The 25,479-nt window shown below is 29.8% G+C and overlaps 1 protein-coding gene across 32 annotated transcripts in view; it reads right to left on the reverse strand.

The window, feature by feature from the left end:
- LOC145265633 (calcium/calmodulin-dependent protein kinase type II delta chain-like) overlaps positions 1 to 25,479 on the reverse strand; it is a 705,488-nt gene that overhangs the window by 261,121 nt on the left and 418,888 nt on the right. For all 32 annotated transcript variants that reach the window (XM_080121704.1, XM_080121699.1, XM_080121701.1 and 29 more), the window contains exons 10-12: positions 25,010 to 25,132; positions 19,797 to 19,880; positions 9,677 to 9,719 (exon numbers count right to left, since the gene is read on the reverse strand). In XM_080121704.1, the coding sequence (XP_079977830.1) occupies positions 9,677 to 9,719; positions 19,797 to 19,880; positions 25,010 to 25,132 (250 nt within the window). The remainder of the gene's footprint in view (positions 1 to 9,676; positions 9,720 to 19,796; positions 19,881 to 25,009; positions 25,133 to 25,479) is intronic.

Here is a 25,479-nt window from a genome sequence, read left to right on the forward strand (position 1 = left end):
TTAAGCCCAGGATGGAAACAGAGAGACAAACTTTTATTGCTACTTTACAAGCAGATGTCACTACCAATCGAGCCAACTACTTACAATGTGCCAATGAGAAGACTACAGTTAATCTCGTTGAATCAAACAGATTCCCTCATTGAATGTTATAAACGGTTAAGTGATGCCACGTAACATTACAATAACTATTTACACTTAGCTTTAAAAGCATATTAGCCCTCCCTTCCCCTTCTGCAGCGGCCGACCCCCTTTTTTTTTGCTGGAGCACCGAAGACTGAGGAATGACCTAATTTTGATCTATAACCGCCTTCATGGCAATTACAACATCCCTCGGGAGCTTTTCTTCACCCTGGCACTTAAATGTGAACTGAGACGACACATGAAGGTGTTTCATCAGAGATTTCGGCTAAACTGATGAAAAGACATTTTCTATCCACATATCGGCCCCCTGGAATAGACTGCCGCTTGCACCCCCTGGAATAGACTGCCGCTTGCACCCCCTGGAATAGACTGCCGCTTGCAGTTGTCACTGCACCAACAATGAATCAGTTCAAAACGAAGTTGGACAGGTGTTGGTTAACTGTATTTCCGACCAGTTAAATTTGTAGCGCGTCTCCCTCCCTTTTTGTTCGCTTTCCCTTTTTTCTCTCTCTTTCTGTGCCCTTCTTAACGGTGACGAAACATGTAATATATTGAATTGAATTTTAAACTTGGTATTTCTAAAACATCAAATTTGTATGAACCCCAACTAACATGAGATACATTCAATAAGTTTTCCAGACTTTTTTGTACAGATATTTAAAATTGTCATTGACTTTTGAAAATTCAGTATACCATTGCTATACTTCTTATGAGATGACTGACCAATTTTTACGATTTCTGGTTCAAATGAACAGCTACAACTGGAATTGGAATACACCCTACTAAAGCCTGATTGTCACAGCTGGTGAATTTCATAAATGCAATCTGGACATAAGGATACTTTAGAAGAATATTATGCAATAAAATTCTGTTTTAAACTTGGAAAAAATGCCACAGAAACATATGGAATGCTTCAGACTGCCTTTGGACCATCTTGCATGAATCAAGCATCAGTTTTTGAGTGGTATAAGATATTGAAGGAAGGCAAGGAGTGTGAGGTTGATGAGAGGTGTGTGAGGTTGATGAGAGGTGTGGGAGGAGTAAGGAAGTCAGAACATCAAAGTTGATTGGCAAAATAAAGAATTTCATGGATAAGGATTATTGTGTGTCTATAGAGACAATAAGTGCACAGTTTGATGCCAGTGTGGGAACTGTACACATAATTATTCGCAAAGAACTGAAGATATGGAAGATTTGCGTAAAGTTTGTCCCAAGGATTCTCAAAGAAGATCAGACTATTTGACCAAGATGGGCATCAAGACAATTCCTCACCCTCCCTATAGTTCAGACGTTACTCCCTGTGACTTTTGGTTATTCTCTAAGCTTAAAGAAAACCTTAAAGGCTGTCGTTATGTGACAATTGAGGAGATGAAAGAGGCTGTGACGAGGGTTATTGATATGCTCACACAAAAGACTTCCGTGGGGCATCCTAGGAGTTGTTGGAACGGTACAAGAAGAGCACTGCAGCCAGAGGAGATTACTTCAAAGGTAACTAGAGTTTCATATGTGTACTATCAATAAAAGTGTCCATACGAAAAAAAAGTCTGGAATCTTATTGAAGGCACTTCGTGCAACAATAGAAACAAATTGTGAAAAAAAGACTGTCAAGAATAACCAATTATCTGCAACAAATAACGATGTGGAGCAACAATCAGAGCTAAGTGACAGACTTCTGGAGGTTGAAGGGTCAATCCTCACTACAGGCAATACTAACCATGAATAACAAAAAAAAAAAGAAAAAAAGTTACTTAATACTTTCACCATGTCATGGCTAATTGAACCAGAACTGTCATCTAAGCTTTAGCCTCTATCCCACCGACGAAATGTTGCATCCCTCCACCTGTTCTACAAATACTTTAACAGTGAATGCTCTGATGAACTATAAGCACTTGTACCCCTCGACGTGATTACCCCTGACAAACCCAACAAGCAGCTAAGTCCCACCCCCTTCACAGTAGAGATCTCTAGGTGTAAGAAAGCCTTCTACTCCAATAGTTTCTTCCCCAGAACTGCTAGACTTTGGGACTCCTTTCCAGGATTCTGCTTTCCTAACTGTACTGACATGCAGAAGTTCAAGTGTAATGTGAACAGACATCTTGCTACTCATCTCCCTTCATAATGCCCCTGCAACTTATATCCCCGATAGTAGCCCCCTACTTCAAAGTGGCACTGTGCCTTGTTTGGGGTGAAAATTGAATAAAAAAAAACAAAAACAAAAAAAACTGTCTACCCTTGTGGATTAAATAAGGGTTCAGTTAAAAAATTTTTTTATAGATCCCCGAGTTCAAAAAGATACACTTGAAGGTCAGAGTTTACATCAGCTGAAATGTCATGAAAATAAAATCCAAGATGAGAATAGTAGCTTGAATGATACATAGTTTAGTATATAATTGTTTTTATATTTGATGAAATCTTAGCTTATTTTTATAATAATTATTATATTACTTATCTGTGTTTAAAGAAAATCATTAAATTACATTAACATGATTAACAATTTGTTTCTAGGTTTATGTATTTATAATTCTCTAAAATTTACTTATATAAGAACATAAAAAAATATACACGGCAACACTATGTCATGCAATTCCTTAAACATACAAATTATATATATATATATATATATATATATATATATATATATATATATATATATATATATGAGCAACAAATATTCATTTAAACAAACGTTACTGAAAGAAACGAACAATTCATAAAATTGGTGTTTTTTTTCATCAATCCTCGTCTTTGTTTTTTTAGAAATCTAACAAATGTTCATGATGCTTAAAATAATAAAAAATGGATAAAGAAGCATCCAAAATTCATTTTATATGATCCAAACAAATCCTCTAGATATAGATGTGTAGATTTAAAAAATCTAAAAAAAAAAAATTATATTTTCATTGAAATACGGATATACCAATTATTACAAGAATAAGAAAGAATGTAAAATTACTTGTGATGTCGAAAAATGAAAAAAAAAAATCTATTTTAATAACTTGCTAGCTGTACTGACTCGGTGTTGCTCAGGTCCATTATGTTAAATATTTTTTGGTAAATATGTTAATATTCTACAGCTACACCTTTTTTTTTTTGTTATGTTTGATATTTAAATGTGAACCTGACTTTAATTTGATAAGAATGAATCAAGATGTAAGAAAAACGAATGAATAAGTCAATAAATGTCTAAATTTCAAATGAACTGTTGTTTTGTTTATAAAGAAAATAATGAGAAATTTGTTAAACCTCGAATGATAATTTAAGGTGCCTATTTAAGAATTTCTATCTATAAAAAAAACTGCCGAGTTAGTTAATCATACAACAGTTACACATTTTTTATGTAATTCTTTCATTATTGGTGTATTCTGCAAAATCTTTCGAGCTGCACAGATTGGGCAGTAGAAGGCAGACAAGGCAGTGTTGTATCCTTTCCTCCACATTTGCAGGTGATTCGGTCAGTTTTGTAGTTCTATCTGGCAATAGTAACTTTTATTCACCTCATTCCTGTGGTTGAGTGTTTTCCACTGGAGCGAGGATGCTTCTGATTCAGGAAGCAGAGCCTCAGAGAGGGAGATTCCCATGTTATCTATCGCAAACAGGACAAGCATACTCTGCAGTTTCAAATCATAATATGCGTAAATTGAAGTTCATATCCAAAAAAATAAGCACATGTTTTTAAACTTTTAAATTATGCCAATCAACAGTTGAAAGCTTGCATAACAAAATACACAATAAATTTTGGAAGTTTGCCTTATGGTTTATAAAAAAGTTGATAAAAGCAAACAGCAACATTACAAGTTGTCCGTTACTTTAAATAATTTTTAAATGAATATTTGCTGCCCACTTTCTCTGAAACCGTTTGTTTAATTTTATTTCTAAATTGAATTGTAAAGCAACAAAATACAACTACTGATTAATACATAAATAAAATTACAAGGTGGCAAAAAATGAAATGACACTCTAATAACAAAATAAATTTAAGACTGAATACTAATTTAAAATTAGGCTATACAAAAACAAATATCAATAGCGAATAATAATCATCCGACTCAATTTGATTTTACTTTTTCTTTTCTTATTTAAACAAATAAAACAATTTTGCAAAACATTTGCACTGGATGAAACGTTACACATAAAGAATCAGTAAACAAAAATAAATAAAAAAACAAATATCGAGCACTTACCAATAACTTGTGGCAACTCACTTTTTGAGTAAGGCCTTATATTTTATATATGGCAGTTTATTGACATAAATTATTTTAAAGAAAATATTCTCAGAAAATTAATAAAAAGTTATTTATTTTGCTTTACTTTTTCATTTTTGACATATATGCGTTAAAAAAAAAAAAAAAAAAAAATATTTGGCACTTGCCCAAATCCCCGCTCCCTTCACTATAAAAAATAAAATTTAAAAAAATCTGTATGATATACACAGTTACTGTAATCAGAAGACTAAAACAGGTACATGGAACTTATATTAATTATAAAAAAAAAAATAATTTTTAATTTTCTATTAAAAAAGCAACGCTTTTGTTTTTTTTATGTTTTTATGAAAGTTTCAAGATAAAATTCACCATCAAAAATTTCTTTCAATATACCCCATACTTACAAGATATCATCGGAAATCATACATAAAGGTATCACTAAAGCTTTTAAATACATATTGACTAACTAAATATTTATTTATGGTGTTTATTTAGAATTAGACCTGTTTTTTAAAACAAAAAATACAAGAAAAATCTTTAAAGTAAAACTTTATGATGCATGTACCCATTATATTCCCCAAATCACAGAAATTTATTGAGTTTTTTTCTTTCGCTTAGAAAATTAAATTTTATGAAGAAACAAGACATTCTGTTGTTATCTCGCATTTTTAATAAGGGGGAGACAACTCAATTCCAACTATTGAGATCAAAATCAGCTTTGTAATAGCTACAATTTCCTATTAAAATCGTAAAAAAATCATTTTCTATATTAACAGATAATACTTGATCAATTTATGTAATTTTTCAAATATGTTATCTTCATTCCATGACGGATATGTACATCATAAAATTTATTTTGCAATTTCGTTTTTTAAAACTAGGTTAAATTCTAAAGAAGCACTTATTTATTCTGCCTCTTTGGACAACTTATGTTAATAAATAATTTCATTTTAACTTATTAAAAAAAAAAAAAAAGTGAATGTTTTCTAGCCATTTTCAGCAAGTATGTTTTAAAAGCCAAGGGAGATAACTTTCCTTCATTTGTTGCTTTGAATGATTTTATTTTTTAATATGGATTAACTTAGCTTTTGTTGTAAGAAAAAAATAAAATTTAAATGATCAAGAACCGATATTAAATGAGAACTTTACATATTTTCTTTTACTCGTTTTGTTACAAAATTTTATGCAAACAGTTATAACACATGATTTCTGTTTTTATTCATGCCTTTTAAAGTATCTCTTATTGCAAGCAATAATTCCATCTCAATTTCTAACACAATCTAAAAAATCTTTTATAAATAAATACACACATGTATATTTCATACTTTATTATATCATTTTATAATAACTGATACCCAATGTTTTACTTTAAGTATAAAATCATCATAAAATGATATAAATCCTCAAATAAATATATCTACAAGCTCTGTTCAATGCTAAATATTGAGCTTATATTCTGTAATTGAAATTCAACCTCTTTGTGAAGCAATCTGCTGACTTATAACTTATATATATATATATATATATATATATATGATGGACTATTGTCGTATTTGATGCATGCATGCCATAAATACACCCTGTTATATTCTGCTTTCAATGTCTGTGTGACACAAGGCCAAACTTGCTCTCACAAACCGTCACAGGACTCACAAATGACAGGTTGAATAGGCACAGTTTCTATTCATATTCTTGATAAAAGATTGGCTTGATAACATATCTTCGATTGAAACATTGGTTTACCTACTAATTTTTTTTTTTTAGCAGAGTGAGCAAATTCATGGACTACTCACACAATGAGTTATTTAAAGTGTAATGATTTGTATAGAACCATTCACAGTTATTGATACAGCTGATTACATTAATCGATGTAAAATACACCACAGAATCAATGAACAACTGCATGCAGGTTGTATTGTCAGAGTTTTCAATCTCTTAGGCAGACTGTCAACTAAGACTGGAGCACTCCTACCTGCCCATGTCATGAGTTATTGCATGTCAATAACCAACCTGGTAATTTTTCACAGATATATATATATATATATATATATATATATATAGTAAGTTATAAAATATATATAGCGATTAAGCTACACGGAATATTCCGTGTTTCATCCACTCTAGGATTCTTCAGACTTACCATATATATTTTATAACTTACTAACTAGCTCTACCTACGTATTGACCACTGTTGAAGTAAATACTTAAAGTTTACGCATAAATTTATACTTTCGTATATTAATTTATGTGAGTAAATGAAGTAGTTATATATATTATATATATATATATATATATATATATATATATATATATATACATACACACACACACACACTTACAGAATTTGAATATACAAATAAAATTCTATTAAATACTTCATCAGATAGATCCAAAATTGTATTTGTAAATTCATATATTGTCCATGTTTTTACAATTATTTCTGAATTCATCCAGTTTATTGTTAAAATAATTTACGCAAGAGCTACTTTCAAACTAAAACTAAATGAATATTCTGAAAAATAATATCAAACAAAATAAAACTTGCAGCTAAAGAATTTCATTCCTTTCAGAAAATTTGTTCCAAGAATCATAGTAAATTTTCCTATTTATTTTTACAAACGCACATTTTGGTAAGTTATAAAATTCACGACATAATTAAAAAAAAAATAATTATAGTAAAGTTCTGAAATTTAACACTTAAATGTTTATCGATATATATTATGTTTCAGAAAACCATTTATTAACAAACTTTCATGGCATACACCTACTGCCTCCTCCCGCCAATTTTAGAATGAAACCATGTTCATAAAATCTAAATTTTCCAAAACGAAATTTTGTATTAATTGACCAGAATAATACCTAACTAAAAAGAAAAATAAATTAACCAGAATGATATCTAACGTAAAAAAAAAAAAAAATACAGAAAAATCTTTATAATGCACAACATCTCACGGAACAAGAATGTCATATTCCAAAAATCATATAAATTGATAATTTTTTTGTGACTTTTAGTGATTAATGGTAGATGGTAACCTTTACAAGATTGATTTCAAAATCTCTGTAGTTCAAATTGAATCGTCTCCCTTGATTAAATATGGCAGATCAACTTACTTTGTCATAAAATTTGAATTACTTACTTAAAAAAGACTACTTGAGCAATTTACATGATTTTTGGAATATGACATTTTTTGTTCTGTGACCGGTACATACACCATAAAGATTTTTCTGTAGTTTTGATTTTTAATTAGGTTGAATACTAGACTTGCACTAATTAATCTCCTGGGGATATCCTGAATTTTTTGCTTCTTTAATGTGAATTTTTAAGTAATAATAAATTTGATAGTCATATAAACAACCAGAAGATTTATTAAAATACATATTAATAGAGTTACTTGAATAAATTAAAGTGACCTTACCTTATTTATAGCTCTGTCATAAGAAGTTGATACTTTTGAAATTGCAATTAAAAAATGCATTGCATCTATCTGGGCAACTAGATGGATAATTATAGCAGCCAAACAGTTACATTCTATTCAAAACAAATATGCTCTTGAATTTTTAAAAGGAATAAAATATCTTTGTAGCAAATCTTAGGCATATTTTTCCCACACTCAAATATATCATTACGAGATATCGACCCTGCTTATATACTTTGGTCTTTTACTCAGATATTTTAGATTTTGGTATAATTTAAGACTGGAACTATATTTGTTAGAAATCTTCAATTGGTATTTTTAAAAAAAATTTTTAAGGTTTTTTTTTTTTTTTTTTTTTGCAAAATGCTTTGTTTCCAAACTCAATGAATTGATAAATAATCACATGTTTATGTCAGGAGCACTTTCCATCTCCATAGATTGCCAAGATGAGTCCTTATTTGCCTTACAACAGAGGTAGAGTTAGACACAAGGTCAATTTTTAATGTGCGGAAAATCTAGCTACCCCAAAAGTGGTACCTAGAATTGAGACAAAAACAAAATTACTTCAGTTTGAAAGAATTTCTCCTTCACCGACAGAAAATGAAAAAGATGAAGTGTAATACCATAACAAATACTACACTTTGCTCCTAGCCAAAAGGATAAGCAGGTGTCATAAGCAGAGTCGTTAGCTTATTTTTTAATTTTGTTTTAAAATTTTTATTTGTATTTGTTTCTTATTTTGTATGTTGAATACATTGGTGATACCACCACACCCCTTTTATGAAGACCTTCACAGCATCTCTCAGACACCAGTTTTTTTTTAATGACTACATTTCTACAACACATAATAACAGCAACATTAAACTTAAATCTGCTGAACAAAGGAAAAATACTTTCAGCAACACTAAAATTGCGAAAATAATTGCAAAGCAACATCTACAAATCTTGGAAAGCATTACAATTATTTTTAAAACAAATATTGTCTTATTACTAAATATTCTCCAAACCAATAAAAAAAATTTCAGTTTTTGAAATGTATTTATTTAAAATTGTAGCGTGAACAGCATAATTTGATTTTGGAACAATTCATTTTAAAATGGGTACAGTTGGATTTTCTTTTTACGTTAGTCACATCAATCAAGATTGGACATTTTCTTTTTAAATGTGTGTAAAATGTGATAGCGTACATGTGAACATGAAATACCTTAGCATATTCTTATTATTTATACATTATAATATTACTACTAATCGAAGTTATAATAAAAAAAATTTTTTTTAATTCCAACGTAAATAAAATTGTGACGTGTGATAACGTACATGAAATACCTTAGCATATTCATTATTTATACGTTATAACATTTGGTAAATATTCTAAAAGCCAGTTTCTTAAATCGTCTTTTACTGAATTTAATATTGCTACTAACCGATGTTATAATAAAAAAAAAAAAAAAAAAAAAAAATCAAACGTAAATAAAATTGTGGTCTGTGTGATAATGTATATGAAAAACCTTCACATATTATACATTATAACATCTGTTAAATATTCTAAAAGCCAGTTTCTTAAATTTTTTTTATTCAAATTAATATTACTACTAATGGATGTAATAGTAAAAAAAAAAACAAAAAAAACTCAAACATAAATAAAATTGTGGCAAATTATATGATGTGTAGATGATATATAAATAAATTTATGGATAAATATATAAGAAATTAATGAAAGAATTATGTATTTTTTATTATTTATTAAAATATTTTTTTAAAAATTGGATAAAAATATCTTATATAATTTGAGAAAGGTCAAATAAACATTTTTTTTTTACTGGAATATGGTAAAATAAACTGATTACAAAAGAAAACGATTTATAATCATTTAATGAATATATATATATATATGTTAATAAGAAAATGTAGACTTACTTGAGAAGTTCCTTGTAGCCAGCATGGTAGTGAGAATGACACCCTGGGAATAAAAGTAAAATAAAAATAATTGAAAAATACATGAATAAATTGCAAAAAATAAACAAAAGAACAAAAAAGTAAAATAAATAAACAAAATAAAAAAGGGTATCAATATGGAGATATGTACTGCTTGGATTATTCTGACTATTAATCCCATCCTAAGTATTATTTGCACAATGTTTTGACAAATGTAATCTCCAACCTTCGTCAGGTGTATCTTGTCAAACTTTGAAATCTTTTTGTTGAACTCTGGAATCTGTATGAAATTTTAAGCAGAATCCTTTATTTAATCCTTGGGGATAGAATGCTATCGTTCTTTCAACTATCTGAAAGGACCTGTGACATAACGAATAAAGTACTAGGTAAATTCAGTTGTAAGTGACACTCTTCTGGAGGCTGAACGCTCAATCCTCAGTGTGGGCAATATAAAAAATACAACTGTTAATTACTTAAGGCTTCTACCTGATCATAGCTGACAAAATAAGAGTATACTTTCCCAGTGGAATAAATAAAAAGTTCCCGTCCAAATACCATGCAAATTCATGAATTTGGCAGAAAAATTCATCCAAGTTTGACATGATATACCTGAAGAAGGTTGAAGGTTACATCAGCAGAAATGTTGTGTATATATTACACTGAAGATGAGAACACAGTCATCCAAATAATACACGTTATCAATAATCATCTCCAAAATTCAAAACACAGTATGGAGATACTGGACACAGCATCTGGACATATGTTTGAAGAATAAAAATAGTGTAAAAATTATTCATTTACATGGAAAACACTCAGCATTTTAAGATCTTTATCAACTGATTCCTGTATTTTGAAGTCTTGCAAAATTAAATAGATTGATAGGGTCGAGTATAAATGTTAAAAAGACTAATTTTGCAAAAATGAATGAAAAACTAGTGACTTCCACTGGAATAAACTATTTCATCAAAGTTTAAAAAATAGCACTAATATTGTTTTGTATTGAAAACAATTGCAGTCTTTCTAAATTTCTTAATTTTGATACTTAATATTAAATAGTATTTAATAGTTTTGATATTTATATCAATAAATATTATAAGCTAGGAGCATTCAACATTTTACTGTATAATTTATATGAACAATATAAATGTGTTTATAGATTTAAATATGCAAATAAAAAAAATGTGTTAGATTTTTTTTACCAAAATTTACAAGTTTAATAAACATCATTGCATTCTTTATTTTTATGTGTATCATATATATATATATATATATATATATATATATATATATATATGAACAAATGATTAATAAAACATGTTAAAAGACATCTTGAAAAAGAGTTAAAAACATTTAATTTTAAAAAAGGAAGCACAAGATAAGTGGATAGTCCTTATTCCGCGGAGTTTCGAAAAAATACTCTCCTTCTCATCAGAGGGCAGGAATTAGCAAAATACAGGATCGGATTTTGCATATAAAAGTATTTAATGAAACTACAAGTAAGTCACAGATCTTACTTGGTTAAAAAAAAGGGTGAGGTAAGGGGAATAGGAATACCTCCTATTCCCCTTACCTCACCCTTTTTTTTTTTTAATCAAGTAAGATCTATGACTTACTTGTAGTTTCATTAAATACTTTTTATGCAAAATCCGATCCTGCATTTTGCTAATTCCTGCCCTCTGATGAGAAGGAGAGTATTTTTTCGAAACTCCGCGGAATAAGGACTATCCACTTATCTTGTGCTTCCTTTTTTAAAATTAAATATGTTTTTAACTCTATTTCAAGATGTTTTTTAACATGTTTTATTAATCATTTGTTCATATTATAAGCTCTATTTCCTTTTTGGTTTTATTGAGCTTTTACATCTGGTTGAGATTACTTGTAAATATTAACTCTTTAATATTTATAATATATTTTAAGTTTACCATTTTGATTACCTTGGTAAACTTATTGTAATTTTTATTTTTTTAATTTTTATATATATATATATATATATATATATATATATATATATATATATATATATATATATATATTAGTGTTGGGACGATTAATCGGAATCAGGAATTGGAAAAATCGGAACTTTTAGGAGTATCGGAATTGGAAACATTTGTACTTATTTTGTGATGCCAAAGACGATTCTTTTGTCTTTTTTTATTTGATTTTGTAAAAAGCAAAATCTTCCACTGCTAGTAATAATGATAAATTAAGAAATATTTATTGATTTTAAACTAATTGTAAAACTAAAATCTATAGATCACCTCTTTCAAGTGATTTTTTACACTCGAGAAATTATCTGCACGTTTAACGTTTTTTTTTTTATAATTGGGAAAAAATAGTTATTTCATAGTTAACTATTTAGAGATGTATATAGAATCGGAATCAGTAATTGTATCAGAATAGAAAAATAATATTAGAATAGATTGGGGGGGGGGGAGAAAGGGCTAACCTATCTGAATAGGTGAAACGCTACCTGATGAAGAGGAGCAATTTATAAGAAAAGTAAGGGAGATAATAATTAAATTTATAATAGAACGTTCTACAGCAATATTGCTTTTAATAAATCTGAATGATTAACTATTATTTATTTCCTCTTCCTTCTTTTGCTTTTGGATTAAGCTTTCAATCTGAAGTTAATGCAATAGGAGTGTATACGCCGTTTTTTTTTTTGTTTTTTTTTTTAGAAAGTCATTCAGTATTTCTGATTTTATTATCTATTCTTTATTTTCAAAGATTTTTTATATTTCTCTATTCACTTATTTTTTCATCCTTATCATTTTATCTTCTAGCCCCCCATCCCGCCTTCTATATCCCATTTTTTTCTTACTTCCTATGTTTTATTCCTTATTTTCCTAAACTATGATTAGCACCTTTCTTTTTATTAAGTACCCAATCCTCATCCTATTCAATACGCTCTTCTTTTGCCTTTTAAATTATTCCTAATGCCCCCCCCCACCCTTTTCATTACTTCTTCTCTGGAACTTTTCCATTTCTAACCTTAAATGTATTTATTTAAAATTGGTTTTGTCTTGTTTGCCCTTACTCTTGTACAATGCACATTTTTTTTCTCCTCTTTTGATGAGAAGCAGTTAGCTTTGAAATGCCATGGCCCAAAGAGGTTTCCTTCTCATTTTCCTTTCACTTATTGTAATCACCCTCATCTTTATTGACATAATAATGTAATAAATTTCTAATGAAATTATGATTTTTATCTCTTTCTTTTCTTGAATATATTCACATCATTTGGAGGATTCGGACTACTGTTCTAAACTTGTTCACAATGTTTCAGTTGATGTAACCTCCAACCTTCTTCAAGTGTATCTTGTCGAACTCAAAATTTTGAACAGAATCCTTTATTTACTTAATTGCGAATTACTTAGGACCTTTCTCCAGTCATGACTGATGGAGCAAGAGCATGCTACCCTCGTGAAGTAAAAGGATTCTGTTTGAAATTCTGTTCAAATTCCCGAGTTTTACAAGATACACCTGAAGAAGATCGGAGATTACATCGAAACAAAATGAGAACAGTAGTCCGATGAATCTAAATGATCCGAATGATCAATTCTCATCTAAAAAATTCAGATACACATATATATAAAAATATTTAATAAAACTTTTATGCACGTAAAAATAATATTTAATAATAAAATTTTTATGCACATAATATTTAATAATAAAAAATAAATACGTCCCATAAAAAATAAGGACGATCTATTTATATATATATATATATATATATATATATATATATATATATATATATGAATAACAAAAAGACCTTATAGCTCTTAAAAAACTGCTAAGGTAGTGAAAAAAATAAAAATAGCGTTTCGAAGTTGTTAATATAGTTAAAAAAAAATGCCAACAAAAAAATCTTAAATTAAGTGCTAAAAAATCGTGCATTTCTCTTTGATCGACTGTGGCAGATTGGTACAGTATCAGAATGCAGATACTGGTGTCATGAGTTCGATCCTAACGTTTGCTGAGGATGGCTAAGAGCCAGAAACATGCATGTCTATAGGTATACTTTTATGCATGTAAAAATAATATTAAAAATATATATATACACACACATATATATATATATATATATATATATATATATATATAAAATGCTAACTATATGCAGTCGGCATTGTGTTAGTTTTTTTTATTTTCATTTTTGTTTCGCATTTTCTTTCCTATGCGTTTTTTTTTAAATTTACTTAATCACAAGAAAAGGAAAAACAAAACTAAATTGCTTAGTTATATAACCTGCTTCAATATCTTTGAATTTTCACATTCAAAATGATTTAAATTTTTTTTTTATTTAGTTACAAAATTAGATCCACCTGAATGCCTTTTTATTTCTTCATAAAAAAGGAACCCATTTTAATCCATGTTTAAAAAAGTGCAAAAAAAAAAGAAAAAAAAGAAAGAAATTGAATTACTTTGTGACCCTTTCAAATGAAATTAGAAAACATTACTGTTAGATAAAATTGAAAGATTTATGACATCATAGTTAAATGTAAATCTCCAAATACTAAAAGTTAATATAATAAAACTCTGAGGAAAAGATAATGAAATAAAATAATAAAATAGAGATTAACGAAAAAAATGTAATTTAAATAAAAACTAAATTTGTAAACAAAAATATTTAAATATAATTGTTTTTATGTAAACGTAAATGCAAAACTTTTTTTTATTTTTTTTTACTACAGAATGAAAACAAAATACGCAATGCTAAAAGGTATGGGGGAGAAAGAGAGGGAGTCCGGAAAGAGAGAGAGAGAGTGCCAACCACTCTCTTTCTCCCTTTTCACTTCTCGCTTATGCATAGTAGTGAGAGCTGTTTAATTTAGAAAGTATTTCAGTTATTTATCTGCTTTTTATTAAATAACTTTAATTAATTGCTGATATTATCAAAGAAACTATTGCATATATATAATGAAAATAGGACAATAAAATTTTAAATTAATAATTACATTAATAACACTAAACATTAGTTTATTATGAACGGTTTCAAAAATAGTTATGCAAATTAGGCATTTAAAGAAATTTTTCTTAATCATTCATCTGTACTATATATACAGTGTTTAAAAATATGTTGTATTATTGATTTTAATAAGAGTAACTCGTTTTCATTGTAATAGAAAGAAATGAAAAAAAAAAAGTTTAGTTGTTTTAAAATACTGGCCAGTGCCTTTTTTTTTTTTTATAAATTTGTGGTTATGTCCTATGAATTTTAACACGTCTGTCAACTAGCTGGTTGGTCTTATTGTAATTAACATCAGGGATTTAAGTGACCAATGGGGAAAAATAAAATCTGAAATCTAGTTAAATTTTTCAGCAGAAGTGGGATGAAAGAATCACAGCTTCCCCAACAACAATTTCCCAACCTGAGGTACCATATATCCATCACTCCACGACTCTGTACATACAAAATTTAATGATCCCCCATTTCCAAACCATTCTATATTTTGAGGTGGTAAATAATTACAAAATTGTTTGCTATGCGTGATAAATTCTGTGAATTCTTTCATTCTTTCTTTTTTTTTTGGGGGGGGGGGAGTTTTCATACTGAAAAGTTAGTAAAAAAATTACTTCCATCACTAACCCTAAATCTGAGTAAGCTGCTTAAAAAACTTTTTATTAATTCTGTTACTAACCCCAAGTTTGGGTGGTACCCCCCTCCCCCCCAAAAAAAAATCATGTAAAATCACATGTAATCTCTTTTAAAAATGTTGTTCTGATCTTGCCGATTTATGCTGTACCTCATTTAAAGTAAAATTTAATTAAAAAACATTTTTATGTTGTCTTAAATTTATTAATTCAATAAATACTATTATTTGGATTATTGGATAACTGATTTGAGTGTTATGCTCACAACATCTCAGTCAATGTAATCTCTGACCTTTTTCAGATGTATTTTGTCAAATTCGGGAATCTTTGTCAAACTTGGGAATCTCCACGCAAGGACCCGTGGTTTAGCAGATAAGATACTTGGTAAAATTCAGTTGTAGAGTTACACTCTTCTGGAGGTTGAAGGTTCAATTCTCAGTGCATGCAACATTTAAAATAGAATTACAATACCCAGTCATGACTGATGGAACCAGAGTATGCTACCCTCATGGATTACATAAAGGATTCTGTTCGAAATTCCTTGCAGATTCCTGAGTTTGACAGAAAGATTCCAAGGTTTGACAAGATACATTTGAAGATCGGAGGTTATGTCGACTGAAACTTTTTGATAATCATACTCATGATGAGAACAATAGTCTGAAGAATCCAATTAATACAAATAACCAATCTTTGTCAGAAAAAATCCAGAAATGAAATACTTAAATTATCGATAAAAGTTGAGTTGATACAAGGAACTCAATAAAGAAGAGTACTTCAACTGGTATTTCATTTATCAACAAATGTCACTGTTAAATGTCATTTTAAGATTTTTTTGTTAACTTTAATCAAATTGAATAACTATCATGTATTAAACAATATTTATACAACATAAAAAGTTCCACGTGTAAATAAAGATTTTAAAAAAATGTATCAAATATATAAGCGTCATGAAAAGGAAGAAATTGAATTAAAAACAAAGTACATACCATGCGATAGTGACAACAACAAGAAAAGGAGATAATAAAGCCGGATTTCCTGACCTTAAAAACTGACAGATTTCAAAAAGTCATCTGACAAGGCATGTTGCATTTACTGATAAGCAATTGTGACCAATCAAGTGACACAAAAGCATACGATATCGACAAAAGGTAAAGATACCAAGTGTCGTTTTAAATGTATATCATTAAATCCTGTGCATTTTATAAGCCCGATTGACTCGCATCCTATTTCAAGAGACAAATGGAAACCCTCTGAAAGGCTGTTCGCGGCACAATGAGGAGTTTACAGTGATGCAAACGTTGACATTTTAAAGACAGTTATAACAAATGAACGCACGTTCGTCTATCTGCATTTGGTGACGTGTTCTGGTGTTTCTAGCCAACCTGAAAAGCTTATCTATTATTAAACTGCTCTTTCCACTGTTACTTGTTTGATATTGTTGTTCTTAAAAGCTAATCAATTAAGTGTCGAATCAAGTCTCTATAAACACTTGTTTCTCAAGTGAAGCTATCAAGATGTAAATCCAAGTTCATTAAGAGATAGTCGATTATTAAATAAGACTGTATAGTCAATTTAAAAGCCAGCAGCATGACCTACCTATAAGAACATTGACCAGAGTGCGTCCATGCCAACTGGAGACTCACTCTAGTAAAGATTGTTTCAGTAGTGTTTTGGAAACCTAGTTGTATTTTTTTTCATTCACTTGAAATGTGATTAGAAAATTATGTATAAGATCGATTTTAATCTATATACTATTAAAAACTTATGTTCAATTATGAGATTCGTTATCATAATATTCGGTTTAATATCTGTTTTACATAGTGACTAGAGCTATGACAACAGCATATTCTTTTCATTGTTTTGACTCTCGAGTATATATCCGACGCAGTTAGTCACCTGAGAACATCATCACTCTATATAAAAGCATATAAGATATCAACAGATACACACTCGAGAGTCAAAACAGTAAAAAGAATATGCTGTTGTCATAGCCCTAATAATGACATATGTTGGGCTGCTTTCAGAAATTGATTTCCAAACTGATCTCAAGTGAATTCATATTATTTGGATTCTTCAGATTATTGTTCTCATTTTGGTTATTATTTTCACAAAATTTTGGTCGATGTAAACTTTAGGTGTATCTTGTCTGCATGGAATTTTTAATGCAAGGACATGTGGAGTAAAGGATAAAGTACTTGGTGAAATTCAGTTATAAAATTACACTCCTGAAGGTTGAAGGTTCAATCCTCAGTGCGAGTGACACTCAAAATACAATTGTGAATAACTTAGGCCTTTCACCCAGTCATGGCTAATGGAACGAGAACATGCTACTTTTTTTTTTTTTTTTTTTTACATTTTTACCCCAAACAAGGCATATTGCCACTTTGTTGTAGGGGGCTACTATCAGGGACATAGGCATCAGGAGTACTGTGTAGGGAGTTGGGCAGCAAGATGTCGGTTAACGTTGCACTTGAACTTCTGCATGTCAATACAGTTGGGGAAGCAGGGACCCGGCAGGGAATTCCAAAGTCTAGCTGTCCTGAGGAAGAAACTACTGGAGTAGAAGGCTCTCTTACTACTCTGGATTAAATAAAGTGTTATGTTCAAAATTCTGTGTAGATTTCTGAGTCAGACAGAAAGATTCTTCAAGCATATTCATGAATTCTTTCAATGTGACCAAACCAACAAAGTCTCCTATTCTGCACACATCTCCCTTTACTGTCTGAGGTCATCAGTGTGAAGAATGTGTTGCTTAATTGATAAGAAAGGAAGATTGTTCATATCAGATAACAGAGGAGTTATTTCCCTTGAATCATTATACAGGTAGTGGAGACTATTTAAGGCAGACATACTGACTGCTCTTGCTGTGGGGTAAATGCATTACATTTAATAATTAAGCAGCAGATTCCTCACAATAAGACCTAAGTCAGTCTTTAAACTCACATAACACATCCATCATACCATTCTTACTGCATTTCTTTTCCTGCAACACATATCCTCAATCCTCAGTTACCAGGTTTCACACGCATACATCATCACATGCATGCATATACTATAGTGATATGGGACAACAGGGAGAAAGTGGCAACCCTAGTTGAAGTAAGCGTCCCTTAATGATGCTGGCCTTAACAGAGCAAAGATGGAGAAGATAACAAAATACCAAGAAACTGGAATCTTAAGGTATCAATCATACCAGTCGTTATAGGAGCAACCGGGCTAATGAAAAAGAATTTCAAAAACTATTTGATGAATATACCCGGTGAACCAAGTGCTAGAGAAATACAAACAATAGCACTTAAAGGGACAATTAGAATCTTAAAAAGATTTCTCGCTTGGAGTAACTAAACTAATGAGAGAATGTTTGGCATCCAGTAGAATGCCCCATCCCCAGCAAAAAAAAATTGATAAGAAAATTAAAACAATATCTGGAGAGATAAATGATAATAATGGCACATCTGAATATCTATGTGTCTCATATAAAGTGCTAGTGTTAGCCCCAGATAGGGGGCTCCCTTGATTTCTGAGAACGTCATCTGACAGAAATAAAACAAAAAAAATGAACAAAGCAAAAATATATATTTCTTTTATTTTTATCTTTTCAAAATTTTCCTCCATATTTTGATATAATTTCTTAAACAGTGTTGAATCTGTACATTTGATCCAAAGAGATTTAACTTTATATCAAATTTAGTATTGATCTTTTTAAGATTAAGGTTAATAGGTATTGCCTATCCTTGCATTAATCATCTTTCTTTGTTTTTTTTTAGCTTCTCACATAAAGTGAGAATATATAAATACACACACACACAAATATTGTAAAAAGTTTATGTGGGTCGATCAACATTTCTATATCATTGTCAAGACTCAAAAAAAAAAAAAAAAAAAAAAAAAAAGAAGGATTTTGTTTTGGAGAGTTCTAACAATGACATGAAAATCTTGATTGGCCCATATAAACTTTTTACAATACTTATATAGATTCAAAACATTTTTACCAAGTTTACGAATTGAATAATTCTGTAAACTTAAAGCAAGTATTAATATTCATAGGACAATCGTAACCAATGAAAAAAGCTCAATATTTGAGATAGAGCATTTGACATAAGAAGTTGAATTTACAACAATTTTATTTCTACTATATATATATATATATATATATATATATATATATATATATAAATTAAATTTAAACTAAATTAGAATTTACAAATTTTCCTAATTACATGGCATTTCAAAGAATGGCTTTTATCCTTAGAGGGAAGTAGTAGAAATAAAATTGTTGTAAATTCTATTTACAGAGTTTAAATTCAACTTCTTAGAGATTTAACATCTACTATCATTATGGCAGTGTGGTATTGACATCACTAAAAGAACGATTGCAGATATGTAAAAGTCTACAAAATGCTGGCACTTTTTTAAAGAAAACATTAGAATATGAAAGCTGCAAAAATACAAGAGAGCTGCAAAAGATTAAGAGAAATATTTTGAAATTTTTAAAACTACTCACCTTTAGTTTCCTTCGTGCATTGAATTTCTTCAAGCAATCCACTGTTTCTTGCCGATGTACTGCTGAAGCCACCCGCTCTCGTTGCTGCAAAGATAAAAGAAAAATACAATGAAAAATGAGTAGAAATTGTTTTTACATCTTTAAAGCAGATCTTTTTTTCATTAATTCTTATTAAACTTATATATATTTCTTAGTGTTTTTTAATTTTTGAAATTTGTTTTTTATTCCCTTGAAGCAATGGTTTCCTTTTCAATTCAACAACTCAATCAGAATAATTGAGCAATTATCAAAAGATATCTTTATTAAATTATTGTCCGTAAAGCCCAAAATTCTTTTCATAACAGCAAACTTTAAATACTTTTAGTTTTAATATTGAGCTTCATTTTGTTTTAGAAATTGATTCTCATAAGGATTTATTTGAATTTTATTTAAAAAATGTTTTTTTTTTTAATATATATTATCATGTTTATATATCTATATTATTATATCTTTGTCTGTTCCACTTTTTCTCGGAAACTACTAGGCCAATCTAGCTGAAATTTTGTATGGACCTTTGTTATATGGTGCAGTGAACTAAGTAATATGGTAGCTGTTCAATGCAGAATTTCTTCTGAAGCTGAAATTAAGGATTAATAGGGATTAGTTAGCACAATATATATATATATATAGTAATTTATAAAATATATATGGCGATTAAGCTACACTGAAGATTTGGCATTTCATCCACTCTAGGATTCCTCAGGCTTATGTGCGAATTCTGTGGTTGTTTATCGTTTTTATATGGTCCTCTTCTATTGAAGATTTAGTTAGCCAATCAGCTTTCTAGTATCCACTGCGCCCCTTCCTATCAGCCAATGGCCATACATTTTATCGGACAAAGGGTCTGTTTTAAAACTAGGTTAGTGTTTTTTTTTTTTAATTATTGTTAGTTTATATATAAATATATATATGTGTATATATACATATATATATATATATATATATATATATATATACATACATATATGTGTGATCGTTTATGTATATTCATGTTTATTTAATTTATTTATTTGTTTATTTTCTATTGTTTTTGTTAGTTTTAAAACTATTTTATACCGATATCCTAGAGTAAATTTTATTTTGTGAACACAGTTATTTGCTATTTCTCTTCTACAGTTTAATAGATGTTGGGGTTCTTTAAAGTACAGGATAGCAAATTTTTCATGGAGGCATAATCTACATGGGTTATCTAGATGCCTACACGTGGTAGCTTGTCTTATTATTTTCCATTCGACTACCAGCGAATGTCCGCTTTCTTTGAGTTCCCAGTATTTATTCGCTAGTGTTGTTTTTATACAGTGTTTTTTATTGTTGAATGTACTTTTGTGGTCGTAGTATCGGGTTTTGAAATCTAAGGAAGTCATGCCTATGTAATATTTCTTGTTATTCTGGTTTTCTTCTGCAAATATTGTTGCCTGATAAACTACGCTTTTAGTTAGACATTTATTTTGAACTGGGCAAAGTGTACAGTGTCTACAGTTGCATTTATCTTGTTTGTTATTAGTATTTTTATTTATAGTATGGTTGTTCTTGCCCGGGGTTGGTTTATTATTATTATTTCTGCTAGTGTTAGTTTTATTTTTGTCATGGTGTTTACTTTTTTTATTGTTTACTTTGTTGTTGTTTAGTATTTTGTTATTATGTGCTTTAATTATCATCTCTAAATTTTCGCGACAACTGTAGGATAACTTTAAGGTATTTTTATTGAAGATTTTGTGTAAGGGGTTGGTTGCGGGAAAGTGTTTTTCAATAAGATCTAGAAATTTCTTGCCAAGTTTTGTTTTTAACATTTGATTGTATGGGGCCGTATACCAAATTATAGTTCTTCTTCTTCTATTTTTAATTTTATTATAGTTATTGGTGTTTTGTTGCTTATATTTGATATCGATATTTTTGTATCCACTATTTTTTTAGGGCTGTTTCGTAGATATTGGTTGACCTTTGAAGTAAATACTTAAAGTTTACGCATAAATCTATACTTTTGTATATTAATTTTATGTGAGTAAATGAAGTAGTATATATATATATATATATATATATATATATATATATATATATAGGGATGGATTAGTCAGCACAATATATATATATATATATATATATATATATATATATATATATAGGGATGGATTAGTCAGCACAATATATATATATATATATATATATATATATATATATATATATATAGGTAAGGTTAGTGGGAGAGAACACCAACAGAGTGCTTTATTATGAGGAAAATGTCAAAATTAGAGCGTACTATTGTCTTTATTTAATATTATCATACATATCTATATATAGCTGCTCACAATTTTCTCACAGGCATTTATTGCATACAAGATCAGTCTGAAAGCTGTGAACTATGGAAAAAAGAATAATAAACAGATTGTTATCTAAAAACGTCATTTCAGGATAAAAGTTAAAGAAACGGATGAACTATCAGTCGAATAATAAAGAATATTATGAAAGGGTTGAAAATAAATGGAATGAACAAAATTTGATTACTTTTGATGGCGGTTCATGACAAACATTTCTTGACATTGGATTGTTATAGTTTGTAGGGAAGCAGCCCTATCATAATGTGTTCCACCGATGTGAGGTTCTTAGAAACAAACTCTGTCCATGGAAATTCTGTTTGATGTAAAGCACAGTGTCTGTGTAATTTTAAATTGCTTTTTAATCAGGATTCAAAATCGAGTGTTCTTAATCTAACCACGGTAACCATGCTTATTAAGGTTAAATTTTTTAAAAAGTTCAATCAGAAGATAAAGCTATGATAATAGAAAAACGTGTCTAGTCTTAGATGTAAAGAATAAATCAAATGAAAACATAAATTAAGCAAACAAATCGATTTTTAGCTCAATAAACAATAAACCTGTTTGAGAATTGACACACACTTAACGTTTTAGTTCTGAAGTGATTACTTGACTTTGAAGTGTCTACATCTTACAACACATGAGGCAGTCAAAATATACAATCGCTTTCAATCTGAAACCAGATCCACATCGTCTTTTCAATTTCTTTCCATTGCAATCAAATCTCTTCCAGTTCATTTTTCCATTGCAATCAAATCTGCTTCCAGTTCATTTTTAATTTCTTTGTCCATCATAGCACCATTGGAGCACTTGGTTAGTAATTCTGTCTGGAATCAATCTACAGATATTTCCGAGCCAGCCTAGACGTCATTTGCAGATTATTAATGATACTACCTACTGGTTAGTGCGATCTTTGACTTCTTGGTTGATTACTCCATTTTATCCCTAGAATCTTTCTAAGACATTTAGAACCAAACGCATCTAATTTCCTCCCTTGGTTGATTTTGAGATGCCAAGTTTCACATCCACATAAGAAGTATAGGCAAGATGTTGCTATTATAAAATCTAATTCAGATCTGAGGATGAATTTTTGTTTCACCAGATCTGGCATAGTTGATTAAATGTTACAGAGACTTTACCTATTCTGAACTCATAGGCCACTCTGCAATGGTAGGGTATTGTAAAGAAATAAAAAAACTCCTAGACTTAAATGATAAGGCTGACTCAGGCAATACAATATCTTAACCATACACGATCACGGTGTTATACATTAAGTGGCCTTGGAGAGAAATGAAGACAAGATGTAAGTTGACAAGAGGTTCAAACTGCAAACATGAGATACATGTGAGTGTGTAGTATATAGAAGTGAAAGAACTATGCAACTGCTCGAATGCTGAGAGGTCTAATAAGAATTTTATTGAAAGTAAAGCAACAAACATTGAGAATGTAATTTAAAAAAAAAGCCTGAGTGGCTTTTTGTTCTTCCTCCGCCTGGACATGCAAGTTTATTTAACTCTTCTATAGAGGAATAGACACAAGTTTTTCTTTATTTTTTTTTTTTTTACAAAGAAGTCACCAATTCTCAAAACTCGGAGGCGACTTGAAGATAAGGGTTAATGTGTGTACAGTAGTCAATGGACACTATTGTACCTATTTACTATGCCTCCCCACAAGACAGAGTTAGACACCAGGGTCGTTTTTTAACGTGGAGAAAAGGTACAAAAATAAAAAAAATTGTCTCAGTTGTGAAGGACTGCTCCTCCACTGAAAGAGAACAAGAAATGGAAGTGCAGCATCTGAAGAACAGATACTACACTTTTATCTTGACCAAAAGGCCACTATTGTAGTAATCGTTAGTAGTGGACGTGCAGGTAGAGAATTGCATTGGCAGTGAGATATCTACTAGAGCAGTGATGTATTTCTTTTTTTCAGTTTAACTTTTATAATTATAGAGAAATTGATCCATCATATCTGCTGTTTCATCAAAAGATTGTTTATATGTAGACCATATTTTACATATAACATCCGGATCATCTTATGTTCATTTAAGAGGTTAAACATATTTTTATATTTTGCAAGCTCACTTTCTAGTCCTCATGATTCAGTAGATCAACTGTCGGTATGGTCTTGTTTAATCATTTGTCTCCAAGTTTTCCTTGCTTGGCCAACCTTATTGTGATGATTCAAGGCATCTAAGCCTTCATAAATGGTGACCCATTAAAAAAATTGGATTTAAGAAGTGAAGAACAGAATAATTGCTTGTCATAAACATTTTGTTCATCATACCCAGTATTTATTTTTTACAAGGGCGCCACCACTTACCAAGGTGTGAAGGCCATTTGAAGATAAGCATATCGATCATTAGTGGTAGAAATTGAATTTGGTAAATTGAAGCTCAGACGAGTGCATCATGAAAATAATGATAGATCAGAGACAGGCTTACAACGTCTCTTCTATGAGAAAGAGGTTGCAGGGAGAAGAAAAGAGCATCATCTATTAGGCTATAAAGTCAGTTTTAAACTCTGTCAAGACAGAATAGGGTGCTCCGAGCAGCTCCTGGCCAGATGTGGCAACAGTACTCCATTTTAGGATATATCTAACTCTTAGACAAGTAGAGGATTGCATTGAGAGTGAAATATATTCTGGAATGGTAGAATGATGCAATCATTTTTTTTCAGCAACCTTGGCAAGAGATTGGATGTAAATCTTCTATTTCAAGTCAGATCCAGAAGCTTGTCAAAACAGGAGCTTTTGTGAGATGAGAGCCAATCATATCAATTGGAGCTAAATTTTAAATTAAATTTTTAAAAAATTTTAACTCAATATATAAAGAAAGAAAATGAAATGAAAAAGGCTACATACACAAATCCAAGGATGTTTCAGTGCTTCTGATGCTGTAATTCTCTTGGCGGGGTTAACTGTCAGCATACTATTTATGAGATTCTTTGCGTCAGGAGTCACGGTGTCCCATTCGGGAGACGGGTACTGAAAGAAAGCACAGAGCATTTAGTCAGATACTCACTATTCTTATAATAATAAGTAAACTGAAATATTTTTCAAGCACAAGCGTACATTGTTTTCTTTTTTTACTATTGTTTCAATAAATGTTGATATTTATTTTATGCAACATTTCAGCCAATGCTCTCTAATCTTCTTCATGTATATTTTGTTTATTTACATTGATTTTTTTTTTATCATATTTATATACTAGATGGCTGCCTGGTTGTACAATACGCTTAAACATGATATTTTTATTTATGCAGATTGTTTATGCATTATTATAGAATCAATCCTCTATTGATTATTATATATTATGAAGAATAATTTGCCTG

Source organism: Euprymna scolopes, chromosome 40 (assembly GCF_053919585.1).
Source record: "Euprymna scolopes isolate OS-2025 chromosome 40, ASM5391958v1, whole genome shotgun sequence".
Classification (NCBI taxonomy): domain Eukaryota; kingdom Metazoa; phylum Mollusca; class Cephalopoda; order Sepiida; family Sepiolidae; genus Euprymna; species Euprymna scolopes.